We start from the raw sequence: 24,290 nt of genomic DNA, 5'->3' as shown, positions 1-24,290 counted from the left end.
TATTATAGAGTACATTAGAAGGTGGTAGGGAGAAAGGAAGAGCAGAGCAGAGTAAGCGGGTGAGGTATATTGGGAGAATGAAGGTGGGTAGCAATTTTGGACAGAGTGGTCAGGGTGAACCTTACTATAAGGGTGCCATTTGAACAAAGACCTGAAAGGAGGAGAGGGAGTTGGTTGTGGAGTTATGGGGAGGAGATTCCAGGTAGAGGAAACAGCAAGTGCAAAGACCCCAATATAGGAGGTGTGTCCAGCTTGTTTGAACAATAGCCAATAGGCCAAAGTGATCAGTGAGAGACAAGTCAGAGAGAAAACTGAGGGCCAAGTCGCTTAGCATCTTGTAGGCTAAGTTGTCTTTTCCTCTGAGTAAAACAGGAATCCATCGGAAGTCTTTGAGTGGAGTGACTCAGATTTTAAAAGCATTTCCCAGGATGTATGCTGAGAATAGACTTCAAGGACAGAAGGTGGAACAGGAGATCCATGGAGATTTTGCAGTCATTAGGCAAGAAGGATCATGGTAGCTTGGCTGGGATGTTTGCAATAGAAGTGATAAGGGATTGTTAGTTTCTGGGTAAGTCTCTTTGAAGGTAGAGCCCACAAGATTCCTGACATGTGGATATTGGGTGTGTATGAGAAAGAAGTAATGTGAAGAATGAAGAGAGAACTGTTTCAGGCACTGCGTACATACCAGTTACTCATGGAAATAAGTGTGTACGATTCAGAGGAAGAACACAACAGGGAGTGATTTGCCATCAGGCTTGCATAAGGGAGGTGATGTGTGAGTGGGATTTCTAAAGATGAACAGAGGTGCCGTGTGTGTGTGTGTGTGTGTGTGTGTGTGTGAGACAGAGTATGCACATGTGCACAAGTATTGGAGCTGAGGAGTGATGTGCTGCATCTAGGGAGAAGGAGAGAATAGTGATGTTTTCAGAATCTGTAAGATCTGAATGAACTTGGCAGAACCTATCTTCTAACAATGGGACCTTCTCAAAATTTTGTAGCTTAGCCAATCCATTTTGCAATCTATAAAGAAATATTTAAAAAAAAATCTTCTTTAGGGGCAAAAAGGCTTGTGTTGTTGTATTTAGTGTTTTTTTTTAATTTGTCTTTTAAGAAATTATTGAATTATTTGCATACACATTTTATATGAATATGTATTTTAATTTATCTTGGGTGTGGAGAATTGCTAGGCTATATGGTAACTTAAGCTTAATATTTTAAGAAACTTTCAAACTTTTCTGAAGTGGCTACACTATTTTGCATTCCTACCAGCAATGTTTGCAAGACCCAGCTTCTCCACATCCTAACCAGTACTAATTAGTAACCATATTTTTAATTATAACCATCCTACTGGTTGTAGACTCATGTATCATTATTATTTTGGTTTATTTGCATTTTCCAAAATGCTAATGATGTTGAACATCTGGTTTTATTGATCTATGTGTCTTCTCTCCATCAAATAACATACTGTTTGGATTATGTAACTCCTTTGGAAGAAAGATTTCTCTATGTTATATGTTTTTGCTAAGATTGCTTTAGTTATATAGTCTGTGCTTTTTCACACATCCTGTTAAATAAACTTTTTCTATGTCTATAAAAAAAAGAAATTATTGAACATTATATAAGACACTAAAAAATGATGTAAAGAGTAGGTCAATGGTGCTTTATGCTGAGATTCTGGAGATAAAATGAAAGGTTCATTTCAACAATCACAGCTAATTTAAAGACCTTATTTCACTCGAGTGACTACACTGCCCACCAGCTTGGTGTCCCACCTGGCACCTGGATCCTTCGACATAGGGAAGCTCTCTCACTGCTGTCAAAAGTCTGCTGTAACTCAGAATCTCACTTTCACCTTAGTCTAGTTATTTCCTAGATGTACTGGAGCAAAAATGTGGTTGCTCTTTGATCAAGCAAAACATTTCTCTTGGAATTAAAAAAAGCTGAGGAAGGGGCTGGAGTTGTGGCTCAGTGGCTGAACTCTTGCCTAGCATTTGTGAGGCACTGGGTTCAATTTTCAGCACTACAATAAATAAATAAATAAATGAAGTAAAAAATTTCATCAACAACTAATAAAAATAGTTTACAAAAAGCTGAGGTTTTGTTCTGTCAGTGAGAAAGGACTACATTTTTGGGGTTTTTGTTTTGTAGATTTTACTTGACAAAGGCAGTGGTGACACCTCCAATTATGTGGCTTTTTAAAAAATCCTTCCTCCTCCATTAGCTCATGCTGTGCTCACAGTAACTCTGCCCTGTGTTGCTGGCCAAGTATTATTACCTCTGTTTTGTGGCAGGCAGAGCTGAGGCTTAGAGAGTTCAAGAAACTCTCTAAGAAACCACATAATAGAAATGTAGCAGGGCTGACACTGAGCCAGAAAATTTAAAAACAAGTTCTTTGTTATTTTCATTGTACCACACTGTAATCTCACTCCAGTTTCCTGAAAAATCTTCGCCTTTAAAAATTTTTTTTAATTCTTTTTTAAAATTATTTATTTTTTAGTTGTAGTTGGACACAATACCTTTATTTTATTTATTTATTCATTTGTGGTGCTGAGGATCAAACCCAGGGCTTCACATGTGTTAGGTAAGCACTCTACTGCTGAGCCACAACCCCAGCCCTTCTTTTTAAATTTTTATTTAGAGCATTATATTTATATACATAGTATCTGGGCTCCTTTTGACATAATTATACATATACATAATTTGATTTCAATCTCCATTCTCCTCCCTCTCTTTTCTCTTTTACTGGTCTTCCTTTCACACCTTTATTTATTTATTTTTTGGGTACTTGGGATTGAACCCAGTGGTGTTTTACCCAGCTATATCCTCAGCCCTACTTATTATTATTATTATTTTTTTGAAACAGACTCTTGCTAAGTTGCTGAGGGCCTTGCTAAATTGCTGAGGCCGGTCTCAAACTTACAATCTTCCTGCCTCAGCCTTCCAAATCACTGGGATTACAGGTGTGCATCTCTGCGCCTGGCTATTTATTATTTATTTCTATTTCTATGTACCAGGGATTGAACTCAGGGGCACTTGACCACTAAGTCACATCCCTAGCCCTATTTTGTATTTTTATTTAGAGACAGGGTCTCACTGAATTGCTTAGTGCCTCGCTTTTGCTGAGGCTGGCTTTGAACTTGTGATCCTCCTGCCTCCACCTCAAAGAGATGTTCCCTTTGGTACATTTATATATGTATACAACATGACTCTGTTATATTCATTCCATAGTTCTTTCCTTATCCCTTCCTTCTTCCCTTTCTTTCCTTCTCTTACTTCTACCCCACTGATCTTCTCTTTATCTTTATGATATCAGATTCCTTCCCTCACTGCCTTCTTTCCCTTAATTTTGCTTTAGATCCCACATATGAGAGAAAACATTTGACCCTTGATTTTCTGGGACTGAATTATTTCACTTAGCATGTTTTTCCATTTTCATCATTTTACTGACAAGTGCCTTACTTCATTCCTTTTTTGACTAAGTAAAACTCCATTGTGCATATATACCATATTTTCTTGATCCATTTATCTGTTGATGGGCATGTGAGTTGATTTCATTGTTTGGCTCTTGTGAATTGAGCTACTATAAACATGGAGGTGACTATCTTGCTGTAGCATGCTGATTTTAGATCTTTTGTGAAAATATTAAGGAGTGGGATAGCTGGGTCACATGGTGGTTCCATCCCTAGTTTTTTGAGGGCTCTCTACACTGCTTTTTAAAGTGGTTATACTAATTTGCTTTCCAAAGTGATTGTACAAATTTGATTTCCTGAGTCTGGATAGCATAGCCTTTATTATTATTCATATTCCTGATAATTGCCATTCTGACTGGAGTGAGATGAAATCTTAATGTAGTTTTGATTTACATTTGGAGAAATCTTCTTGAAGAATATACAGGAAATAAAGGATGGTGGACATTACCACACATTACACAACCTGGCTTTATCCTTCCTCATCCTATGACCTGCACTTTCTAAGATTTCTGGTGACAGAAAGTAGAGGGGGTGACAAGAGTGACCTGGCCTGCCCAAGGTTATTGGAGAAGGCTGATCTTCTTAGTGTTCATTCCTGAATGAACATGCCCTAGAAAGGTAGCCAGGCTCATGAAATGTGATGATGGAGTTTATAAACCATACAGAAATTGAGTTTGAGTATTCTTTTTTCCTTGGATTAAATCATTCAGTAGCTTATTCAATCATTTATATTTCCATCATAAAAAAGAGATAATGTACTGCCGTGTAGGTGTGTGAGCCTTCTGCAGGGTTGGCAGAGCCTTAGCGATGAGGGATGCAGTGGCTCTTAGACCCTGGAACAGGACACATTCTAGCACTGGCTCCAGTTACAAGATGGCGCCCAGCATAGTAGGAGCTTGGGTCATGCACGGTGGGGGGCAATTTAGACTCTTTCCCTGGAGTAGTGCACAAGGGAAGTGCAGGTGGCCCCCCAAGCTGGGTTCAAGGCCAGTATGGAGTGCAGGATTCTCCAGAAGTAAAGACTGTGTCTGTGCAGTGATTGGGGCCTCTGGGGCCTCCTGTTTACCTTTTCCCTTCAGAGAGGTCTGTCCTGGTTCCAAACTTGGGACCAGGATCTTGACTTGGGGAGATGGGTGGCAGAGGCAAGTTGCTTCGTTCCCTTCCCTGTGTGGTCATCTTGAGTTTCTGTGCTCTATGGGATTTCTGCCACTCCTGCTATACTCCAGCACTGTCTTTTAGTCACCCTTGCATAAATATAGTTGTTTATTCATTGTTTGGGTCCTTTCTGTGTGTGTGGGGGGGGGCTGAGCATTGGGCACCTCTAGTTGGCCAGCTTGCCGATGTTACTTTCAGCAAATGGCATAATTGATGGATGAGTCAGGCAATATGAGGAACCAGAGAAGTCAGGATATAAAGAGAGCCTTGGATAATTACAAACCGTGATTCTTTTTTGTTCCAAAATTTTAGACTTCTCACAAATTAATTGTGTGCCAATATTTTAATTACCACGACTGATTAGAATATCGTGGCCATTAGCACCATTTTATTGCTTTGCAAACAGCTATGCTAAACTCTGGCATTGCAATCCTTGTCCCTTGCTGGAGGAAAGCTCCAAGATCTGTGTGTCTTTTTCTTCTTCTTCTTTTTTTTTTTTTTAGCCTAATGAGACATTAATTGTCATTGAAATGTTTGACATAGCTTCCCTCAAATATTTTACAACAAAATTGTATATATATCCAAACCATCATAAGATTTATGAATGGGCACAGAAAACAAATGGTAATGTTTATAAAATAGGTTAAAGCTAAACTTTAGCCTTGTTCTTACTTTCAAGCATGCTGTTTGGATTTTGACATGATGTGTACAGAAAAGTCTGTTCATGTCCCCCGACTGTTTGCCTTCTGGAGCTTCCTGTCCAGATGTGGTACACTGCAAGTCTTTCTTATAAGAAATCTCAAAGTCCAGAGGAAAAAACCCTCAAAACACAAAAACTAAACAAACTTACAGATAATGAAATATGAATGGAAAGAAAATTGAAAAAAATCTATTAGAATTATTTTTTCACATTTTTGCATTGTTTATTTCATCCAAATATTTTGAAGCTTCTGATTACCTCAGCTGTGTATATCCAAAAAAAAAAAAAATTTAAAAATTAAGTTTTTCTTTCCTTTCTCCACTTACTTGATAATAGAACACTTCCCTTTCTCTGTGTGGAACTAGAGATGCCTTTGAAGGCACGTGCATAGAAGAATGTTTTAATAATATGGTCCCTTGGATCAGCTCATCATGAAAATTCTTGGGCTCCAACATAGACTTACTGAATCAGAAACTCTGGGTTCTGATTGCTTTTTTTTTCTTTTTCTTTTTTTCTTTTTTTTTTTTTTAATCTCTTTCCTCTGGTAATGGGGATTTAACCCAGAGGAACTTTACCTTTGAGCCATATCCCCAACTCTTTCATGACAGGGCCTCACTAAAGTTACTGAGGTTGGTCTTGGACTTGGTCTTCCCGCCTCCGCTTCCTGAGTCATTGGGATTACAGGTTTGCACCACCATGCCTGGTGAAACACTCAAGTTTAAAAGCCACTGACACAGAACATTAGAAGTGGAGGATTTTCATTGTATAGCTGAGTTCACAGACAGAGAACAAAAACCTTGAAGGTGTGTGGCATAAAAAAAACACAGTGCTGATTTAAATGAATGAAGTTAAGGTTTATGGTCGAAGACTGAAAAATTCTGCCTGGATTCCCTCTTCTAGGCTTAGGAATTATAGAAAACCAAAGGTCTCTTAGAGACTTACAATGCCCTAAGAGTTTAGATAGTACAGATGTGGGAGTGCTGATGATGGCATCACGAAGGTCCCACCTCTTCACAGCCTTAGGTACTGAGGCTGTAATTAAGCAGGCTCTCTCAGGGCCATCTAGTGTCTCTCTAGTGTCCTTGCACATGCTCTTCTTTGTCTGGAACTTCCTTTCTCTGCCTGCTCTCCAGCAAATTCCTTTTCTTTTTGTAGTGGTGCAGGGGATTGATCCCAGTGCTTCAGGCATGCTAGGCAAGCACTCTACCACATCCTTAGTTCTCACCTGCAAATTTCTGCTCATCCTTCAAATCTTACCTTCAGCATCATCTGCTCTGCGAATTCATCACTCAGGTGAAGAGAGACGCTCACACACCTTGTTTCTCTGCACCTTGCAAAGATTTCTCTATCATTCTGCTCCTCCCACAATATTGCAATTTATCTCTTTCTCCATTGGACTCTGAATTTGCTGAGGTTAAAAACATGGTTTCTTTTAATCGGTGCCTGACATATTGTGTGGCAAACAATAAACACTGAGTAAAAAAGTTGCAAGAATATTTCAATGCTGTATTTTTCTCTATGAATTATTATAAATTTTTCTATACATTTAGGAGTACATGGCTGGCATTGAAGCCCTTTGTCACGTAATGTACCAGAGTATCTCTCTCCCTCTTTTTTCTTTTTTTTTTTTTTTTTTGGTACCAGGGATTGAACCCAGGGGTGCTTAACCACTGAGCTATATCCTCAGTTCTTTTTAATTTTTTTTTTTTTAATTTTGAGATAGGCTCTTACTAAGTTGCCCAGGCTGGCCTTGAACTTGTGATCCTCCTGTTTCAGCCTCCTGAGTTGCTGGGATTATACGAGTGCACCTGGTTTATTTAACTTTATTATCCTGAGTTTTTCAAAAATTTATTACAATAAAAAAATAATGATGGTGCATGAATTTGTTTTGGATCACTTTTCTCGGCACTTTCAAACTACCAAGATCAGTACCCTCATACAGTCCTTAATTCACTAGAAAGTTTGTTATTCAAGAGACATATAATAATTTATTTACCATGAGGTGAAAATTTATTGGGGATTGAATATTTATTTATATTTGGTGCTGAACTATACCCCGAGTCCTTTTGATTCGTTTATTTTGAGACAAGGTTTCATTAAGTTGCTTAGGGCCTCATTAAATTGTCCAGGCTGGCCTTGAATTTGTGATCCTCCTTCCTCAGCATTCTGAGTTCCTGGGATCACATGTGTGTGCCACCATGTCAGGAGAGGACTGGATTTTTTTTTTTTTTTGGGGGGGGTACTGGGGATTGAACTCAGGGGCGCTCAACCACTGAGCCATATCCCCAGCCTTATTTTGTATTTTATTAAGAGACATGGTTTCACTGAATTGCTTAGAACTTCACTGTTGCTGAGGCTAGCTTTGAACTCCTGATCCTCCTGCCTCAGCCTCCTGAACTGCTGGAATTACAGGTGTGTGCCACTGCGCCTGGCCCAGGATTGAATATTTAAAGTTTTAAAATATCTTCCCTTAAATTACTTATCTGCCTTCCAGAGAAGGTATTAAGGGGAGGATTATGTCAAAAATGAGGAGCAGAAGCTGAGCACAGTGTCTACTTGCTTGTAATCCAGTTATTCAAGAGGTTGAGCTAGGATTGCAAATTTGAAGCTAGCTTGGTCAAATTTAGTGAGATCCTGTCTCAGAATTAAACAAAAACAAAATAAAACAAAACAAAACAACACAGATACACACACACACACACACAAAAAAAAAAAAAACAAAAAAACCCAAAAAAACAAAAAAACCACCAAAAGGACTGGGGATGTAGCTCAGAGGCAGAGTACTTGCCTTGAAAGTGGGAGGCCTTGGGTTCAATCTCCAAATACCTCAAACAAACACACACACAGACAAAACATTGAGGAACAGAGAAGTCTAACTGTATCATATTTGTTCATTGGAAAATCCCTGGACCAGCCCTTTGGGGGAATGTTTATAACATAGTAGTCAATAGAGTTGGTTGCTCAAATCAACTGTAAGACTTCAAGAGCCATCACATAAACCCTGAAAGATGAAATGGCTTGTTCAGATTTACAGAGCAAATGGCCAAGCTGAAACCAGAGCCAAAGCCTAAGGGCTGTCTTTGAAGTCAAATCTTTTCACTCTGTTTTTTTTTTTTTTTTTTTGGTGAGTGCTATAAAGCTATAAACAATGAAAAAGATGTGGTTGCCTCATCTCTTTGAATCATTCTTAAGGAGTAAATTGAGCATGAACAGTAGATCCGGGTCTTTAGGGAAGCAGGGCAGCCATACCACTTTGTGGAAAGTGGAACTCAGTTGTTGGATATCTGGTATTTCTGGGCACAGTGATGGTTATTTCCATATAATATTCCATCTGAAGAGCCCAAGACTGAAATGGATGTGAATACTATAGAGATTCTTGCTTAAACTCTTTGATATGTTTAAAGAAATGTTCTTTAACATTTACCAATTTTTAAAATTGTTTCTGGTATAGTAAAATTTTTCTCCCCAAATATATCATTCAGTGCTCTAAGCATAAACGAGCCATTTAGAATTCTATTCCCTGCAGTACCTAACACAGAGTTTGGATAAAAATGTTGCTCCTTTTAGATCTAACTGATAAAGGAACTTGGGTCTTCAGTTTACATTTTTACTCCAGGCTAAATTTCTCCCAGGTCTTTTTTTTTTTTAATATTTATTTTTTAGTTATCGGCGGACACAACATCTTTGTATGTGGTGCTGAGGATCGAATCCAGGCCACACACATGCCAGGCGAGCGCGCTACCGCTTGAGCCACATCTCCAGCCCTCTCCCAGGTCTTTATTTGACGTAAAGTAGACTCCAAAGTTGAATGACAAGTCTTGACTTGAAGATTTTCACTGAAGGGTCTGAAGCAGATGTTTGATGTCCATTCAGGCACTGGACCTGTAATCGAGTCACCTGGGGTGTGTGGGCAGGTCTTGACAGCCCATAGCTGTATAGTTCTGGTATGATCCTTAACCTTTCTTGCACCCAATTTCTTCTATTTCCATCAACAAAATGAGCACAGTAATGCCTGATCTGCTGGCTTCTTCCAGGTTTGAGGTGAGAAATATGAAGATATTAGCAGAGTAACTTACAAAACAGCAAACAACTGAGAGCAAAAAATTAAGTGAATGAATTAAATCAAATCATACAAATTATGCAAAAATTATTTCATTAATACTTAGGCAAATATCAGTTCCTCTATTTCTACAGACTCTTGAGTTTCAAGTTAGGGAAAATTCTTTTTAAATTTTATATCATGAAGTTCCAAGAAGATTATTATATTATTTAACAAACAAAAGAGTTCTTCCTCTTTTGTTTGTTAAACAAACAGGCCTGGGTTAAGTATTAATGAGCTCACTGAATCCTGATGATACTACGAGGTAGGTGTATTTGGGGAAACCGAGGCACAGAGAAGTGAAGCAATTTGCCCAAGAACCATTATTGAGTAGTGGACCTGAGGTTCAAATTCAGGTAGTTTCTCTCCAAGAGTTCTGTCTGTGCAACTGGATGGATAAGAATGAAAAGATGAAGTATCCCCTGCCCACTTGGACCCCTCGTTCAATGTGACTACTGTGTTTTTTTTTTTTTAAACAAAGGTACTTTTGTAGAGTGAAAAAGTAGAAATGGAATCGAGAACAGATGATTTTAATGTGTGCTTTGGATATGAATTCACTTAGGGGAAAGGGTGGTCATGTTCTGCTTCTGCTGGGAGTTTATAAAATGTTTTTGGGCTGTGCTAATTTAATCAGGCAGATGTGCTCCTGAGATATTTGAATATTTTTTGCATGCTACAAATGTTTATCGGGTCATCAAACTCTTGTATAAAAATGCAAGCAAAATCATTGAGACATGTTTATGTTCCACCAAGTGAATTCAGTGTGTGAAACAGAAGTTGTATCCCATGCCCTGTATGCTTTCTCCTTTTATAGCCACATCTGGACAACTTTCAATAGACAAGTCTGAGGTGTATACTGTGGGTGTTTACAGAATTCTTCCTGAGTCAGATCAACAAGACCTGTTTCCTTGCGCAACTGAAACAAAGTGGCAACATTTCCTTCTTATTTATTTATTTTTGGTACAAAGGATTGAACCCCAGGGCATTTTACCAGTGAGCTAATTTACAGTCCATCCTTTTTATATTTCATTTTAGTTTTTTTTGGGGGGTGGGAGTATACCAGAGATTGAATTCAGGGACACTCGACCACTGAGCCACGTCCCCAGCCCTTTTTAATATTTTGTTTAGAGATAGGGTTTTGCTGTCTTGCTATGTGCCTCACTAAGTTGCTGAGGCTGGTTTTGAACTCGTGATCCTCTTACCTCAGCCTCTCAAACCACTAGGATTATAGGCACGTGCCACTGTATCCAGCATCCTTTATTCTCAAAAAGCATCTGTTGGTTTGGGGTTTAATTGTTCTTCTTTTTCTTTTATTTATTCTAATTTGTTAAACATAATGGCAGAATGCAATTCATTTCATATTGCACATATAGAGCACAATTTTTCAAGACACTGGTTGTACACAAAGTATTTTCACACCATTCGTACTTAGGGTAATGATGTCTAACTCATTCCACCATCATGCCTACCTGCTTTTCCCTTCTTTCCCCTCTCTCCCTTTGACCTATCTAAAGTTCATCCATTCCTCCCATGCTCCCACCCACCAATCGCCATTATGAGTCAACATCTTCATATCAAAGAAAACATTCAGCCTTGGTTTAATTGTTCTTTTAGAAAATAATGTTATTGACATATAAATTTACATGCAATGTGAGGCACTCCTTTTAAGTGTATGAAGACACAATTTTAAATTACAGGGTTTCTTTTTCTTTCTAGGGTTGCATCTACAATGGAGACTTGGAAGATGTTTTTGGTCATCATCTTTCTTGCAGCTAGTTTTGACTTCATCAGAGCACAGAAGATTGGTAATGCATGAGATTCTTTAAGATCAAATGATTACCTTGCCAGGAACTTGGTGTTCCTGACAATCTTCATACTTAGAAAAGGGGATTCAATTCATTGAAGGAGAATTTAGTCAGAATCTGGGAGCTTTTGGTAAATGATGGGTACTTGGCTTTTTTTTTTCAATACTTAATCTCAAGTGACAAAAAAGGGATATTAAAAGTGCCATACTGCAGAATGTATTATCAGGCTCTGAAGTGCTTTTGTAAAAAGGGCCTGTTCTGCATTCTGCTTTGTTTTTATGGCAGAGCTGTTCCAAGGGGATAATTGTCATCATGAGATGGATAGCTTCACTGAATACTGGTGACACTGCTACAATTTTTTGTAGTCATTTTAACAGTGTTGAGACTTTCAAGATGAAAGTCATACCAAGAGAAGATTGTTTGAATAGCCTGAAGCCCCTGTGAGACACTATGAGGTTTAAATATTCAAATATAATTACATAGACTGTTATTTGTTGGGGAAAAAAAAAACAACAAGAAGCTCTCTAAATTTTCCCTTTGGCCCTGGCTCCCATCCCTGTGAACAGAAGTGGTAATAGTCGTCTTATAATGTTTCAAAATCCTAAAACTACAAAGAACTAATGGAGGGCTTAAGAAAATTATGAGGTATGAAAATGTAACCCTCCTGGTAGTTGCACACGATGGAACCAATACTTGTCTGAGAAATATTCCTACAGCTGGGAGATTTCTTCTGCTTGGAGAAGCCAGGGAAACACTTGATAGCCTGCATTTGACTGATCCTGAAAGAGTTGTTTCAGGGACAAACCAGTAAGCCAGCCCTAGAACAGTCACTGAGTTATTTTTTTCCCAACAAGATTGCAAAGGAATCTGATTGAAGGGTCAAAGCTTAATTCTCCAGAAGTGACAGGTGGATTATTGTCTCTGGATTGGATTAGACCAACTTCCTCCAGTCCTTCTCTGTCTAGGCTCTCACTTGGTCTTTACTTTTCTAAAACATGAATTCCCCCACCCCTGCTTTGGTTCTGAGGATAGAACCCAGGGCCTTGCAATTGCTAGGCAAATGCTCCACCACTGAGCTACATTCTCAGCCCTTTTCGTTTTATTTTCCCTAAGTTGCTGAGTCTGACCTTAAACTTTTGATCCTCTTGCCTCAGTCTCCCAATTCTCCCACATAGGCTGGGGTTGCAGGCGTGTGCCAACACTACTAGCTTGAAACGTGGATATTTTTTGATATATTTTAGATGGACACAATACCTTTATTTTATTTATTTATTTTTATGCCTAGATCATGTTTTAGGCAAGTGCTCTACCACTGAGCCACAACCCCAACTCCTGAAACATGGATTTTTAATTTAACTTTCAGGATATGGACTAGATGTTAGGAGACCTGGCTTCTATCTAGCTCTTTGGATTTACAGTTGAGTTTTTCCTTTTCAGGTCTTATTTTCCTTCTTTGTGACTTGGGAAAATTAGATTCCTTATTCTATGCTTGTGCTGTCCAATGCAGTGACTATTAGCTGCATTGACTGCTTAAATTAAAACAAATTAAAATGAAGTAAAATGTAAAATTTAGTTTCTTGCTCATACTAGCAGCATTTTAGGTGCTCAGTGGTCACATGTGCCTTGTGGCTGCAAACGTTGCATGGATAATCTCACGGGATTATTTTCAACTCTAAAATTTTGATTCCTGTGTTTTCATTGTTGTTCAAGATTTCCAGCCTTATAAGTGCTCTCCCTTCCCGCCCTCCCTCCTTCCTTTCTTCTCACGATGTGGGCAGTTAGCTGTAGCCCTGGAAGCAGCTGGGAGAATAGGTGTGCCAGCCAATAAAGAGGATCTAGGTGGGCACCAGCAGTGCCCACTACTCTTAGAAAGCTGTTATTTTTATTTTTATGTTTAATTTTTTTAAATTAAGTTCAAGGGATGTGTGGAGAGCCAGGAAAAGGAATCTGATTGAAGGGTCAAATGTCTGTCAGAAAGGAATGGAGGGTGGCAGGGGACTGGATGGGCAGCCACAAGAAATCAGAGGAGATGATTGTGTATCTCGGGTTGTATGCATACCGGCATCCATTGGACCTGTGGGGGGTAAGGCACTGCATTGGGAGAGATGGATTTCCAGCCACTAGATGTCAATCTATAATATTTTATCTCAAAGCATCTCTTTCTCAGTCTGCAGGAAGGCCTCTGTGGGAGATGTGGTATTTCTGGTGGACGCCAACATCAACCCCCAACATGCCCGCAGTGTGCAGAACTTCCTGAGCATCCTGGTTAACAGCTTTAATGTCAGCGGAGAGACCATCCGGGTGGGTCTGGCCCAGTACAGCGATGCACCCCACTCAGAGTTCCTGCTTTCCACCTATCACCGCAAAGTCGATGTGTTGAGACACATTCAGAGGCTTCAATTTAAGTCTGGGGGAAACAAGTTGGGCCTGGCTTTGCAGTTCATTCTGGATCACCACTTCCAGGAGGGAGCCGGGAGCCACGCAAGCCAAGGGGTGCCCCAGATCGCCATGGTTGTCAGCAGCAGCCAGCCTGAGGACCATATTCGTGAACCTGCTGAGGCATTTAGGAAGGCAGGCATCCTACTTTATGCAGTTGGCATTGGAAATTCAGTTCGGGCAGAGCTCAGGGAGATTGCAAGTAGTCCCAAGGAGAAGTTTACCTCCTTTGTTCCCAGAGTCTCTGGCCTGATCAGTCTTGCCCAGAAGCTGCGGCTTGAGCTGTGTGATACTTTGGCAAAGGCAGCTCAACCTGTTGACCCCGTATCTCCAGGTACACAAACTTCTCCCTCCTTTTTTTTTTTTTTTTTTTTTAATTTGAATGTCACAAAACTCAAAGCATTAGCTCTTATTCATCTCTCCTACTCTTCTTATTTTCCATATGTGTGCATGTTTAATTTTGAAATTAAAATTTCATTAAGTCATTAGTATATTGACATAAGGATGTAGTATTATTTGATTCTAGAATGATACTGTTATTCTTAGCTTAACGTACCCATATTGTTTGGATGTGAGTGCAGAACAGGAGAGTTTTCCCAGAAAGTGTGCATATTTCACTGCCAGTGTTTGGTATAATATACTGGTTAAGAGAAAAAAAATTAGGGAAAGGAAAGATCTGGGTTCAAATTCTAGTTCTCTGCATTCTACCTTTTTTTTTTTTTTTTTTTTTTTTTTTAGGTAGGAATTGAACCCAGGATGTTTTACCACTGAGTTATATCCTCAGTCCTTTTTATTTATTTGTATTTTAATTTTGAGACAGCATCTTATTGAGTTGCTGAGGCTGGACTTGAACTTGCAGTCCTCCTGCCTCAGTCTCCTGAGGTGTGCATCATCATGCCTGGCTAGTTCTCTACTTTCTAAGTGTGTTATCTTGGACTAGTAACTTAATCTCTCTGAATCTAAATTTTCTTTCTGGGATGAAACTTTCTGTCTTAGAGAGTTATTGAAAGCATTAAACAAAATTGTGCAAAAAAAGTGTTTATCACGGTGTATAGGCAACCAGAAGTGCCCATAAGCATTTCCTAGTACTACCTATCATACCTGTGTTGATGATGTACCTTTCATCTGCTTTGTACTTCTATTGGAGATGGGACATAAGCTGGCGAAAATTCTTTATAAGTTAATTACCAAGCTGTATAATAAAGCAAATTATACTTTATTAGGTTGTAGCTCCATAATAAAGCATACTTTGCTTTATTATACTTTGAGCAGAGAAAGAGAAAATTGCTTGTGTGTTCCATCAACACCCACAAGAGGATGGAGCCTTCCTTATTTATTCATTATTTTGGTATATTGTATAGAGTAGGTGACACTTTGGACCCTTTGATGCAGCAGTATGAGGTTGTAGCTCTGCATTTGCATGACCAAATAAATATTATATGTCTTACTTTTCTATAGCACTTTAAGGTTTACAAAGAGGTTTTGTAAACATATTAATAATAACTACCATTTGCTTGGTGCTCTTGTAGTTTTCAAAACTTGTTTATTTTGCTCATCTGACTGATCCATCATCCTAACTTTGTTGGATATGTAGGTAATGAGTATCATTATTTGCATTTTTCAAATGAGAAAACAGGCCAAAGGGTAGCACAAGACATGCAGGACAGAGCTAGGTCTTTTAATCAATCCCAGGTCTTTTACAGCAGGTGTGTGAGGTAGTGTTCTCAGAAGTAGAGCCTGAGACAAGGATTTGGATACATGTGGTGTGTCACAAGCAAGGATACTGGGTTTGGGGGAACAGAGAAATAGAAGAATGTAAGGAAGGGTGTGATCTCAGGCAAAAGTTTCATAAAGAGCAGTTTCAACCTGATACTGGAGGGGAACTCAAAAATGTAGATGATGCCTCAGAGGTGTATTGACCCTGAATCTGGGTCAAGCAAAGATCTGGCTTTTTTTTTTTTTAATTTAAATTGTGAATGAAGAAGTTCCAAAGGCTGGAGGGAACCTTCCAAAGAGTAATGTACAGAAATAGTAAAAGTAATCCAAAAGGAACTGGGAGGAGCACAGATATTGTCTACTATTGTAGACTATCTTATTCTATCCTCCAAACAATCCCATAAGAGTCTGAGGTCTACTATTAAAAATTTCAGAGTAGAAAATTAAGTCTTAGTGATAAACAGGTCACAAAATTGCTAGGTGGTAGCACAGCGATGATATGTATCAAGGAACATGGAACATGTTCCAGTTTTCTGCCCTGCTGATGCCAGCACCTTCCTTTTGTGACAGAATAGGAGGCTGATGGCTTATTCTGACCAGAAATTTCATTTTTCAGCCTGATGCTAAATTTACACAAGTGTTTTCCTTTTTAAATAAGATTCAAGGGATCATCCAAGTGGATTTCAATGTCGGAGGTTATCAGTAGAGCAGGTCTGAAGTACTGGAAGATTATGGAGTGGAGGAAAGTGATGTCGCTCTGAGCACGCTGAGGACCACTCAGTATCAGCTGGCTGCTATTGCAATTCCTTTCTGTGCACCACTTAGCACCATTGATTCTAAGTATTTTGAATAAAAACCCAGTGACCCCCATGCCTTTTTTTCTCTCTTTTGCAGCTTGCAGAGAAGTAGCCCTAGCAGACATTGTGTTCCTAGTGGACAGCTCTACTAGCATTGGACCCCAGAATTTCCAGAAAGTCAAGAACTTCCTGTACTCCATTGTCTTGGGGCTTGACATCCGCAGTGACCGGGTCCAGGTGGCACTCGCCCAATATAATGACAATATCTACCCAGCCTTTCAGCTGAACCAGTACCCTCTGAAGAGCGTGGTCCTGGAACATATCCAGAATCTTCCCTACCGCACAGGAGGCACAAACACAGGGAGTGCCTTGGAATTTATCCGGACTAACTACTTGACTGAGTCGGGTGGCAGCCGGGCCAAGGACAGGGTTCCTCAGATAGTTATCCTGGTGACAGATGGGGAGTCAAATGATGAGGTTCAGGATGCAGCTGACCAGTTGAAAGAAGATGGAGTTATTGTATATGTGGTAGGAGTCAATGTTCAGGATGTCCAGGAATTACGAAAAATAGCCAGTGAGCCATATGAGAAGTTTCTCTTCAATACTGAAAACTTCAACATCCTGCAGGAATTCTCAGGAAGCCTTCTTCAGACTCTGTGCTCAGCAGTGGAGGGTAAGATAAAAGGTGAGAAACTGTGTCAAAACCTAACATTACAACCAAACCGCTTAACTTTAATATGAGCCAACATATTCTGGGCATCATGGGAGGGCAGGAGAAGGAATGTCTATTATCTGTGAGGAATCTGGGGAGCCTTCCTAAAGGAAGGGATGTCTGGGTTGGATTTGAAAGATAGATGGAGTTCTCATAAGTAGAAAAGAAGAAAAGAACATTCTACCATGTTCAGAGGAAACAGCATGGGTTTTAGAGTCCAGAGTGGCTGCTTTTTAATCTTTCATTTACCATATTTCAGTTATGTGAGCATCAACAGCAGTTTCACCTCATCAGTTTCTTCACCTGCTCAACGAAGATAATAGTACTTGCCCAGAGAATGATCTCCAAGAACTAAAATCAATAGTATATAAAAAGCCTTAATACAGATTAACTATTTAGTAATGGTCAGTTTCCCATGCTTGCTCCATTGGTTGAAAAAGAACAATGGAAAGGTTCTAATAAAGCAGAAAATAGAGGCAGAAAATAGAGAGCCTTGTGACAAGATCCGTACAGAGAAGGGGGAAATGCACAATATATAAAAGCATTGTGTAGATGCAGCACCACTCCTTCTCACATGGGCCACACCAAACCATCCTTATATGAAATTTTCACAAGAGCTTGATTTGATTCACTTTCTCCTCTATGATTTCCCCTCCTCCTCCTTTCTTTACTTTCAGAATACACTAAGGCCTATGCAGATGTGGTCTTTCTTGTGGACACCTCCCAGGAAACATCAAGGGCCAGTTTCCAGTGGATGCGGAATTTCATCGCCAGAACGGTTAGCATGCTGGAGGTTGGCAGGGACAAGTACCAGATTGGACTGGCTCAGTATGGTGACCAAGGTCACACTGAGTTTTTGTTCAATACCTACAAGACCCAGAATGAGATGATGACTCACATCCGTGAGCGCTTTGTGCTCCGAGGTGGCTCCAGGAGGACGGGCAAAGCTCTGTGGTACCTTCATCAGACCTTCCTCCAGGAGGCAGCAGGAAGTCGGATTCTACAGGGCATCCCTCAATTCGCAGTGGTCATTACCTCCGGCAAATCTGAGGATGAGGCCTGGGATGCTGCGCAGACACTGAGGGAGAAGGGCGTGAAAGTCTTGTCTGTGGGTGTGCAGCAGGCTGACAGGGGAGAACTGGAGGGCATAGGGTCCCCAGCGCTTGTATATGATGTGCAGGGAGAAGATGGAATCAGACAGATATCACAGGATGTGAGTATGGTGATCCAAGGGACTGGACAGTCAGAGTTCAGGACTCAGGCTACGGAGGAAGCCATAGTAGGTAAGGCTTGGTTCCTGGCTATGTGAGCCACTGGGAGGTCTCACACTCTAAGAGGAAAATCTGTGGAAGGATCAGAGAAAGGGGGCATTCTGGATTCCTTAGTAGTGGGGTATTGACATCTGTGGATAGGAAAAGGAGGTCTGGGATGCCTCCAATACACATCTTGTATTAATTAACTCTGATGGCTACAACGACACGGCATAACAAACCATTTGAAAAGTCAGTGATTAAAAATAATAATTTATTCTCATGGATTTGGGCCAGTTGATCTTAACTGGGCCCAACTGATAACTTTGCTGATCTCACCTGGGCTCATTTGTAGACCTGGAATTTGGCTGAGGGTTGACTGATTTAAGCTTGGCTCTTCTCCGTGTATCTCTCATCATCTTCCTGGGCTCATCAGGCTAGTCTGAGCATATTCTTTCCATGGTAATTGCAGAGGTGCAAGAGAGAAACACAATCACATAAGTACTTTTCAGACTCCTTCTGCGTTTATGAACATTCCATTGGCCAAAGAAAGTCAGATGACTATGTTAACATCAGTGGAATAGGAAAGTATATTTTTCTCATGGAAATGAATATTTGTTTATTTATTTATTTATTTATGTACCAGGGATTGAACCTGGGGGTGCTTAACCACTGAGCCACATGTCCATCCCTTTTTATATTTTATATAGAGACAGGGTCTTGCTGAGTTGCTCAGGGGCTCACTAAGTTGCTGAGGCTCGCTCTGAACTCAGGATCCTCCTGTCTCAGCCTCTGGAGCTGCTGGGATTACAGGCGTGCACCACCAAGCCCCGTGGAATTGAATATTTCTGAACAATAATACAAGTTACCATATACATTTTCCAGGATTAAAAAGCATTCAGGCTTTTCCCAAGGGATTAAAAAAATCTTTCCTTAGGTTGGCATTTGAAGGAAGATGCTATGAGTGTTTTGGGTAGGACATTCCTAGTACAGGATTTTCCTGGGCATCATCTGAGGTGTTGCACCCCTGATTCCTGCAAGTAGCATCTCCGATTATTGTGCAATTCAAAACACCCTCATATAGTCTCAAAATGTCCACTATTGGTTGGAAACCACTGGGCCTTATCTCCTTCTAAGTCTTTTTACATATTCTACTCACTAGCCAAATTGAACTATTCATTATTTGCCATGTATATGTCTTGCTTTCCCACCTCTGTCTCTGTCTTTGAACATCCTACTATCCTCCTGGAATACCCACAGTCAAAATTTACCTTTCAGGCTGGGTGCAGTGGCACATGTCTGTAATCTCAGCAGTTTGGGAGGCTGAGACAAAAGGATCGTGAGTTCAAAGCCAGCCTCAGCAATGGTGAAGTGTTAAGCAGCTCAGTGAGATCCTGTCTCTAAATAAAATACAAAGATAGGGTTGGGGATGTGGCTCAGTGGCAGAGTGCCCTGTAGTTAATCAAGTACCAAAAAAAAAAAAAAAAAAAAAAAAGAAAAAAAAAAAAGAAAACAAAGGAAAGAAAAAATTTGCCTTTCAGTTCCTAAGTTATCTCTTAGTGAAGATCCTTTGATCTGCACATCAAAAGGGACCTAGATGTCCTTTTTCTGAAGTTGTTTATACCTCTCCCCTGACCTCCCAACATCTGGAGCTTGGGAGCTTTGCAGTTTTATGAACACATATGAGACAAGAAGAGCATACATCAGCACAGCAACAAGGAGCCAAGAACCTGATAGGTACTTCATTAAATAGAATTAGAGCACAGGGAGGCCTACTGGAGAATGTGAAAAGGAAGGAATCGCACTGGTCCTTTAGTAGGGTGTTATTTTGATATATGGGGAAAAGGGAAGGGGGCACTTTTGGTAAGGGGAAGAGTCAGGTGAGGGTTTCTCACTCCTGATAAGGATGTGAAAATGGAAATAGTCTGAATAAATGTGGAAGAAAGTGAAAACTACCAACTGGGAACAGAGGGAGGGTTTAAGAGCTTTAAGGGATGAGATTAGATTAGGTAGGATGTGCCCTGATTACAGGGTCCCAAGGCACTAGAAGTAATTGGAGGCTTTTAAGCAGGAAAAGTGGCACGATCAAGAGCAGTCCTGAAGAGAGCCTTTGGCGAGCATGCTGGGTTCTAGGTGGCATCTAAGACCCATAAAGTATTTAAAGTGGAAACGCCATCTGGTCACATGTGGAGAGTGTCTGGGCCCAGCCCAATCATGGCTCTGATAATCACGAAAGAGATGAATCCTGGAGACAACTTGAAAGGAGAATAATAGTACTTGGTACCATTAGGGGAAGGAAGGGAGAAGCCGAGACTTCTAGTTTCTAGAGAAAGTACTCAAGATTTGTCAAAACCAGGGACAACACCCTTTCTTAAAATCCAGGGTTGGTTGTTGATTCTTTATATATATATATATATAAAAGGACCATAAGGGAAATTAGAGGACACCCCAAAGAAAGTCAAAAGTTTACTCCGTGGCCCCGTTTTACCTTCTCTAGATCTTATTTCACAATATTCAGTTGTCCATACACCAATTTTAGCTTTTGGCATATATCATTTTGGTAGATTTCTTTTATCATGTATCAAAGCAGATGGACCCCATTGACATGTAAACATGGCGGGCTTACCTACATTGGGCATTGCCCTAAATAGGAAGGGCATTATCTGGATTCTGTGTGGCAGGTAATTTATGCTTCCTTCTTCCATTTGAGGCAGGCAGAAGGGAAGGTCCTTTTATACCAAAATAAAACAGTCAGCTAACTCAATATTTGGACAAGGATTTTTCACAGGACCCTATAATCTTTCATATCGCCTCTGTTGAAATAACATGAGAGTTATCAAGAGAAAGGTGTACAGATTAGTTATACTTTGCTATTTCCAACTTTCATTGAGAGAGGAAAAATATTATTAAATGGAGGAGGTTTCAGACCTATAAAAGAGAATTTGTCCCAAGACTTCTTGAAACTAGTAAAACAAAGGAAAAAAAAAAAAAACAACTAGTCTAGACTAATTCTTCTAAGACACTTAGATAAGTTGAAAAATGATCTTCAGTACTTTATTGTGGATATTCTTATCTTTACATAGTTTGCAAATGATGTGACTATTCTTTCTTGTGAGAATTTTGAGATAGTCATGGACCGTGTGATGTTCTTTGTCAAACAAAGACTTCCACTATATTCTAAAGTGCATGAAGTTGGGAAATGCAAATCAAAACTTGCTGATATTTCATTTCACTCCAGTTAGAATGGCAGCCTTCAAGAATACAAGCCATAATAAATGCTGGAGAGAATGTTGGCAGGATGGCAAATTAGTACAACCACTATGGAAATCAGTATGAAGGTTTTTCAAAAGACAGGACCAAATGACCCTGCAATATCATTCCTCATTATTTATCCTGAAGAATTAAAGTCATCACACTCTGGGGATATATACATACCCACTGGGGAACCAGCCTAGGTGTCTGTCAATGAATGAATGGATAAAGAAAATAGGGTATATATACACAATGGAGTTTTACTCAGCCATAAAGAAGATCAAAATTATGTCATTCACAGGAAAATGAATGGAACTTGAGAGCATTATGTTAAGTGAAATAAGCCAAACTCAGAAGGTCAAAAGTTGCATATATTCTTTTATAAGTGGAAGTTAGAGAGGAAAAAGGAAAAGAAGAGGGGATGTCTCATGAAAAGCAAAGGGAGACCATTAGAATAGAGGAAAGGGAGTGGGAAGGGAGGAAGGAAAGGAAAGAGGAAATACTGGGGAATGATATTGACCAAATCATATTGTTATATCATGTGTATGTATGAATGTAACAGTGAATCCCACTACTATATGTAATTATAATGCACCAATAAAAATTTGGGGAAAATAAAAACTTGAAGTGCAAAAATGAATGAAGTTCGGATATTATTATAATTCATAATAACCAAAATATTATTGTAGTAGACACATATAACTTTATATGTGAATATTGTCTTTATTTCTCTACTCTCATGCAAGTACACTTCTTTCTGTTTTGGTTGTTTACAGCATGTCCAACTGCTATCCCAGCTGACTTAGTATTCCTCATCGAGGAATTTAGCAGGGCTAGGCAATCCAACTTTCAACAAGTTGTCAATTTCCTAAAGACGACTGTCAACTCTCTAAGCATTCGTCCTGATGCCTTGAGAATTGCCTTGGTTTTCTACAGCGAGGAACCACGACTTGAATTTTCACTGGATACATTTCAGAGTTCAGCCAAAATCTTGGAGCATTTGGACAAATTAACTTACCAGGGAAGAAGAGGAAGGACAAAGACTGGTGCTGCTTTGGATTTCCTGAGGAATGAAGTTTTCATTCAGGAGAAGGGTGGCCGATCCCACCAAGGTGTGCGGCAGATAGCTGTGGTCATCACAGAAGGTTTCTCTCAGGACAGTGTGTCCAGACCCGCTTCTCACCTACGCAGGGCAGGGGTGACCATCTACGCAGTTGGTACCCAGCATGCCTCAGAGAGCAAGGACCTGGAGAAGATGGCCACATATCCTCCTTGGAAGCATGCCATCCCCCTTGAATCTTTTTTGCAGCTCTTCGTTGTGGGAAGCAAGCTTAAGAACCAGCTCTGCCCTGAGATTGTGGGCAAGAAGGCGTTCTTTCCTGGGATGGGCTATACCCTACAAGAAGGTAGGAAGGCCTTTTCCAAATTTGATTAATTTTTTTCTTTTCAAAGCTTTTACTTTGCTTGCTCTGTGTGCCTACCTCTCTACCTGACAGAAGAGAAAAAATTCCAGAGTCAATTTGTTAAAAGAGAGAAACCCAAAACAGAAATTTCTGTCTTTATTTTTTTTCTTTTTAAGAATATGAATAGTGAACATTCTTTTTTTTTTTTTTTGGTTCTGGAGATTGAACTCAGGGGAGCTCAACCACTGAGCCACATCCCCAGCCCTATTTTGTATTTTATTTAGAGATGGAAGCTCACTGAGTTGCTCAGTGCCTCGCCATTGCTGAGGCTGGCTTTGAGCTCATGATCCTCCTGGCTCAGCCTCCCCAGCTTCTGGGATTACAGGAGTGTGCCACCACACCCATTGCCAAGGCTTCTTTGAATATTGGATTTCTGTGTTTTTTTTTTTTTTTTTTCGTAAACCATAAAGTAGCATATTGCATGTAATTTCTGATTTCAGTTTCCTTTGAATGAGAAGAGAATTTAGCCATTTCTGAGATAATCCAAGTACAGAAATCCTTCCCAGTTTTCATGGTGTCAAACATCCTGTCTTTTGTAGTGCTACCTAGCATATTAACAATTTTTTGGAAACAACTTACCTTTATTATTTTTTAAGCATTTAACCTGGTTTTCATAGATACAGTACACCTCTTTATTCACAATTGTGTCTTATTGATTTGCACAATATCTTATTAATTGTGTAATTATAATAAAACTGCCATAAACTGGCTGGGAGCAAACCCACCTCTATCGTAGTTAGCTTATTTTCCACAGAGCAAAGCAGACTTTGGGCACTCAGTGTTTTGTGGGAGCAAATTCATGTTTTACAGAAGGAAAGGAGAGCAGCAATTTATCTGATGAGTTACTTAGGTGGAGGTTAGTTAGGTTAGTTAGAAGAGTTCCTACTCTATATGCAGCTAAAACAATAAAACAAAACAAAAAAACCGTGTATATGTTTGGGAGTAAAAATGCCTAAAGTTTGAATCTCCATTTGCCACTTCCTCGCTGTCATAAACATCCTTATTGCTATCTGCCTGCTTTTCTATTTTTGCTCACCTCTGCTGGTATTTCTTAAATTCAAATTAGAATCATAGACTTAAAAATGAGAATCATTGACATGTAGATATCTGACTTAAAAATTCAAGGCTGTGATTATATCTTCAGGGGAAAAAATTACTGAGTTTAAAAAAAATGCTGAATGATCTTGTAATTTCTTGATTACTTGTCCTGAGGTCTATAAATATGAAATATGTAAATAAGTTTCCATCTTTCTCTTTGACCTGCATTTTTAGTCTTTTTCTCTGGGAATGAGAAACAAAATTGTTAAAGATGAGTTTTATTTCCTTGTCCACTCCCTGTTTTTAGGAGTCTGAGTCATAAACAGTTATCAAGTGTTGAGAGCTGACTTCTTTTCTTCAGCTAAGAAGAAATCTGAAAATGGGAAAATTATCCCTG

The 24,290-nt window shown here is 39.6% G+C and overlaps 1 protein-coding gene across 1 annotated transcript in view; it reads left to right on the top strand.

Annotated features, from left to right (window-relative positions):
* The first annotated feature begins 11,153 nt into the window (after positions 1–11,153).
* Positions 11,154–24,290, top strand: part of LOC143408187 (collagen alpha-4(VI) chain-like) — an 81,892-nt gene continuing 68,755 nt past the window's right edge. Inside the window, exons 1-5 of the mRNA XM_076867632.2 lie at positions 11,154–11,229; positions 13,397–13,999; positions 16,276–16,863; positions 17,568–18,173; positions 22,169–22,798. Of these exons, the coding sequence (XP_076723747.2) occupies positions 11,154–11,229; positions 13,397–13,999; positions 16,276–16,863; positions 17,568–18,173; positions 22,169–22,798 (2,503 nt within the window). The remainder of the gene's footprint in view (positions 11,230–13,396; positions 14,000–16,275; positions 16,864–17,567; positions 18,174–22,168; positions 22,799–24,290) is intronic.

The sequence above is a fragment of the Callospermophilus lateralis genome, chromosome 10, assembly GCF_048772815.1.
Source record: "Callospermophilus lateralis isolate mCalLat2 chromosome 10, mCalLat2.hap1, whole genome shotgun sequence".
In the NCBI taxonomy this organism is placed as follows: domain Eukaryota; kingdom Metazoa; phylum Chordata; class Mammalia; order Rodentia; family Sciuridae; genus Callospermophilus; species Callospermophilus lateralis.
The sequence above is the reverse complement of the archived record's forward strand: the minus strand, read 5'-3'. Positions and strand labels throughout refer to the sequence as shown.